Here is a 5,341-nt window from a genome sequence, read left to right as displayed (position 1 = left end):
TCTAGTTCAGTTCTAGTTCAGTTCTAGTTCAGTTCTAGTTCAGTTCTAGTTCAGTTCTAGTTCAGTTCTAGTTCAGTTCTAGTTCAGTTCTCTTTCAGTTCTAGTTCATTTCTAGTTCATATCTAATTCAGTTCTAGCTTAGTTCTAGTTCAATTCTAATTCAGTTCTAGATCAGTTCTGTACTAGTTCAGATGTAGTGTAGTTCTAGTTAAGTATTCGCTCATAGTTTAGTTCTTGTTGTAAAAATTTCAATAGAAACGCCGCTCGTTTGAAGACAACTTTATTAAGTTGTTTAATTATTCATTAATAATAAAATTGTTAAACAATATTTTGATAAAAATATTGTAACAACTTTATACACATATTTTAAGTAAACTGCAAAAAAAGGTGTGTTATTTTCCCTTAATTGAAGAAGTTTGTACAACAAAAATTTTGCGTTCTTTATCTATTTGTTTTCTGTGTTTTTTTTTTTTTATAAAAAATATATACATATTTTTTAACTTTTAAGTTAGTTAAGTTTTCTCTTACGTACTTTGTACTACGATGATGTCTTAGTTTAAAATTTAATTAAAATAAAAGCGGCATCACATGTTTGTAGCTTTTAGAGAAACAAAAAAACAACGCAGCAGGAGGAGCAAGAAAAGTAATAACAATGTTTATTTTTCTCTCTCTAGAGAGAACAGAAAAAGACCACAACAGTGGGGGGGGGGATTGTTTGTTTTTAGTTTAACATTTACCTTAAGGTGGTGTAAGAGGTGGTGGGTCGTCTTACTTTATAGAGGTGTTTTTTTTTTTTGCAATTAATTTATCTAAAAATATGGAGCTGATTTCACACCTTTTGACAACAGTTACTAAACACACACACCTAAAAAAACACACATTCACATATAAACGCATTTAAATAAATACAAACATAAAAAATACTGAAGAGAAAAGAACGAAAAATTTAAAAGAAAAATAAATATTTACTTTATTTATTTGGTTGGTGGCAAACAATAACATGAGAAAAAAAAAACCAAAACAGGGCAGAGAAAATAACATGAAAAAGTAATAAAAGAAATGAATTCCTAAATAAGTGATCTAATATTTTGAGTACACAAAGAAATTAACATGAACAATAAATAATAGAAGTAAAAAAAAAAAAAATTATTCCAAAAATATTCCCTTAAGAAAACAAAGAAAGTTTTGGTTTTATTTGATTTTAGGAAAATTTGGTTATAAAAGAGACAATATTTCAATTCTCAATCACTTTTGGTTTAATTTTAGTTTAGATCTAGTTCAATACTTGTTCAGTTATAATTCAGTTCTAGTTATGCTATAGTTCTGTTCTACATCAGTTCTTGTTCGGTTCTTGATTAGTTCTAGTTTAGTTCATTCCAATTCAATTCTTGTTTAGTTCTAGTTCTGTTGCAGTTCTTTTCTAGTTCTGTTATAGTTCAGTTCTAGTTCAATTCTAGTTCAGTTCTAATTCAGTACTAGTTCAGTTCTAGTTTAGTTCTAGCTTTGTTTTAGTTCTGATCAAGTTCAGTTCTAGTTTTAGTTCTGTTGTAGTTCTGATCAAGTTCTGTTCTAGTTCAGTTCTAGCTTAGTTTTAGTTCAGTTCTAGTTCAGTTCTATTTTAGTTCTAGTTTAGTTCTAGTTCAGTTCTAGTTCAGTTCTAGTTTAGTTCCAGTTTAGTTCTAGTTCAGTTCTAGTTCAGCTCTAGTTCAGTTCTAGTTCAGTTCTAGTTCAGTTTTAATTCAGTTCTAGTTCAGTTCTAGTTCAGTTCTAGTTCGGTTCTAGTTCAGTTCTAGTTCAGTTCTAGTTCAGTTCTAGTTCAGTTCTAGTTCAGTTCTAGTTCAGTTCTAGTTTAGTTCTAGTTCAGTTCTAGTTCTAGTTCTAGTTCTAGTTCAGTTCTAGTTCAGTTCTTGTTCAGTTCTGGTTCAGTTCTAGTTCTAGTTTTATTCTAGTTCAGTTCTAGTTCAGTTCTAGTACAGTTCTAGTTCAGTTCTAGTTCAGTTCTAGTTCAGTTCTAGTTCAGTTCTAGTTCAGTTCTAGTTCAGTTCTAGTTCAGTTCTAGTTCAGTTCAAGTTCAGTTCTAGTTCAGTTCGAGTTCAGTTCAGTTCTAGTTCAATTCTAGTTTAGTTTTAGTTCAGTTCTAGTTCAGTTCTAGTTCAGTTCTAGTTCAGTTCTAGTTCAGTTCTAGTTCAGTTTTAGTTCAGTTCTAGTTCAGTTCTAGTTTAGTTCTAGTTCAGTTCTAGTTCAGTTCTAGTTCAGTTCTAGTTAAGATCTAGTTTAGTTCTAGTTCAGTTGTAGTTTATTTCTAGTTCATTTCTAGTTCAGTTCTTGTTCAGAGTTAGTTAAGTTCTAGTTCAGAGTTAAGTTCTAGTTCAGATTCAATTCAGTTATAGTTCAGTTCTAGTTCAATTCTACTTTAGTTCTAGTTCATCTTAAGTCCTGTTCTAGTTTAGTTCTAGTTCAGCTTAAGTTTTATTCTAGTTCAGTTCTAGTTTAGTTCTAGTTCTAGTTCAGTTCTAGTTCAGGTCTAGTTCAGTTCTAGTTCAGTTCTAGTTCAGTTCTAGTTCAGTTTTAGTTCACTTCTAATTCAGTTTTCTTTCAGTTTTAATTAAGTTCTAGTTCACTTCTATATCAGTTCCAGTTCTGTTCTAGTTCAGTTCTAGTTCAGTTCTAGTTCAGTTCTAGTTCTAGTTCAGATCTAGTTCAGTTCTATTTCAGTTCTAGTTCAGTTCAGTTCTAGTTCAGTTCTAGTTCAGTTCAGTTCTAGTTCAGTTCTAGTTCACTTCTAATACAGTTCTAGTACTGTTCTAGTTAAGTTTTAGTTCAGTTCTAGTTATTCAAACTCACAAAAGTTGTATTGAAATTGTATTTCAGTTGTAAGTCTATAACAGTTCTAGTTTTCTCTCTAAAATGTAACCACCTTTAGGCTTTTAAATGTTAATTAAATAAAACGTTTTATAGGTAACTTATACCTTCTTCTATTCGTTTTGTTTGCCTTTAGGAAATAAATTTAATTTTATTGTTTGTTTTTATCCTAAAACAATAAATAGATTAATATAATTTGTGTGTTATTTTGTGCACCCCCCAAAAAAGTAACCTTTTTTGTAAAACTTTTTTAAGGTTAGGTTGGAAAAGTTTTTTATTTTGTAAGGTGGTGGTTGCTAAACAATTTCCTTTACTTTTCTTTTGCCATTTAATCAAATATTTCTTTTTTCATATTTTTCCTTTTACGAATTTTAAATCAACCATAAAAAACACACCCTTTTTGGCTAAATTGTATTGGTGCTTGGCAAAACATTCAAAAAACCATTTTAAATATTTATGGATTTTGTTTGTAACACAAAAATAAAAATAAAAAAAAAAGAAATTGCAATATTCTCTTATTTTTCCACTTCGCCATTAAATTGAAATTTATACCGAAGCTGATGTTGTTTGATAATATTGGCAAAATGATGGAATTTTTATGGTTCATTAAATTTATTAGAAAAAAAATGAAAATGAAATGAAAATAATACTATTATATAGTAGACTTAAAAAAACTATTAACGAAATATAGATGACAAATTATTTATTTGTAACTAAAAGGTAAAATTTCCTGTGTTTTCTTCCATTAAAAATAACAAATATTTATTAAATATAGTTTAATTAATTATTGCGGTTTTTTAATTTCTGTCTTATTATTAAAGGCAACGGCACAATTGATTTTCCTGAATTCTTGACAATGATGGCCCGTAAAATGAAGGATACCGATAGTGAAGAAGAAATCCGAGAAGCCTTCAGAGTATTCGATAAAGATGGTAACGGCTTCATTTCAGCGGCTGAATTACGTCACGTCATGACAAATTTGGGTGAAAAGTTAACAGACGAAGAAGTCGATGAAATGATTCGAGAAGCTGATATCGATGGTGATGGTCAAGTCAATTACGAAGGTAAGTTTTTGTTGTTTTTTGAAACTAGATCACTTTTAATAGAGTTCAAATTGGGATTTATATCAGTTCTAGTTCAGTTATAGTTCTATTTCAGTTCAAGTTCAATTCTGGTTCAGTTCTAGTTCTAGTTTTGTTAAGTTCTAGCTCAGTTTAAATTCAGTTGTAGTTCAGTTCTGATTTAGTTCTGTTCTAGTTCACTTTTAGTTTAGTTCTAGTTTAGCTCTAGTTCAGTTCTAGTTCAGTTCTAGTTCAGTCATAGTTTAGTTCTAGTTCAGTTCTAGTTCAGTTCTAGTTCAGTTCTAGTTCAGTTCTAGTTCAGTTCTAGTTCAGTTCTAGTTCAGTTCTAGTTCAGTTCTAGTTCAGTTCTAGTTCAGTTCTAGTTCAGTTCTAGTTCAGTTCTAGTTCAGTTCTAGTTCAGTTCTAGTTCAGTTCTAGTTCAGTTCTAGTTCAGTTTTAGTTCAGTTCTACTTCAGTTCTAGTTCAGTTCTAGTTCAGTTCTAGTTCAGTTCTAGTTCAGATCTAGTTCAGTTCTAGTTCAGTTCTAGTTCAGTTCTAGTTCAGTTCTAGTTCAGTTTTAGTTCAGTTTTAGTTCAGTTTTAGTTCAGTTCTAGTTCAGTTCTACTTCAGTTCTTGTTTAGTTCAGTTCAGTTCTACTTCAGTTCTAGTTCAGTTCTAGTTTAGTTCTAGTTCAGTTCTAGTTCAGTTCTAGTTCAGTTCTAGTTCAGTTCTAGTTCAGTTCTAGTTCAGTTCTAGTTCAGTTCTAGTTCAGTTCTAGTTCAGTTCTAGTTCAGTTCTAGTTCAGTTCTAGTTCAGTTCTAGTTCAGTTCTAGTTCAGTTCTAGTTCAGTTCTAGTTCAGTTCTAGTTCAGTTCTAGTTCAGTTCTAGTTCAGTTCTAGTTCAGTTCTAGTTCAGTTCTAGTTCAGTTCTAGTTCAGTCCTAGTTCAGTTCTAGTTCAGTTCTAGATCAGTTCTACTTCAGTTCTAGTTCAGTTCTAGTTTAGTTCAGTTCAGTTCTAGTTCAGTTCTAAATCAGTTCTAGTTCTGTTCTAGTTCAGTTCTAGTTAAGTTCTAGTTCAGTTCTAATTCAGTTCTAGTTTAGTTCAGTTCTAGTTTAGTTCTAGTTCAGTTCTAAATCAGTTCTAGTTCAGTTCTAGTTCTGTTCTAGTTGAGATCTAGTTCAGTTCTAGTTTAGTCCTAGTTCAGTTCTAGTTCAGTTCTAGTTCAGTTCTAGTTCAGTTCTAGTTGAGTTCTAGTTCAGTTCTAGTTCTAGTTCGGTTCTAGTTCAGTTCTAGTTCAGTTCTAGTTCACTTCTAGTTCAGTTCTAGTTCAGTTCTAGTTCAGTACTAGTTCAGTTCCAGTTCAGTTCTAGTTCAGTTCTAGTTCAGTTCTAGTTCAGTTCTAGTTCAGTTCTAGTTC

The 5,341-nt window shown here is 30.8% G+C and overlaps 2 protein-coding genes across 2 annotated transcripts in view; one reads left to right on the top strand and one right to left on the bottom strand.

Annotated features, from left to right (window-relative positions):
* LOC124420545 (calmodulin-alpha-like) overlaps positions 1–5,341 on the bottom strand; it is a 14,361-nt gene that overhangs the window by 3,343 nt on the left and 5,677 nt on the right. The gene's annotated exons all lie outside the window — the stretch shown is intronic.
* Positions 3,662–5,341, top strand: part of LOC111686717 (calmodulin) — a 9,816-nt gene continuing 8,136 nt past the window's right edge. Inside the window, exon 1 of the mRNA XM_046953756.1 lies at positions 3,662–3,926. Within this exon, the coding sequence (XP_046809712.1) occupies positions 3,719–3,926 (208 nt within the window). The 5' untranslated portion in view covers positions 3,662–3,718. The remainder of the gene's footprint in view (positions 3,927–5,341) is intronic.

Source organism: Lucilia cuprina, chromosome 6, assembly GCF_022045245.1.
Source record: "Lucilia cuprina isolate Lc7/37 chromosome 6, ASM2204524v1, whole genome shotgun sequence".
NCBI classification, from domain to species: Eukaryota; Metazoa; Arthropoda; class Insecta; order Diptera; family Calliphoridae; genus Lucilia; species Lucilia cuprina.
The sequence above is the reverse complement of the archived record's forward strand: the minus strand, read 5'-3'. Positions and strand labels throughout refer to the sequence as shown.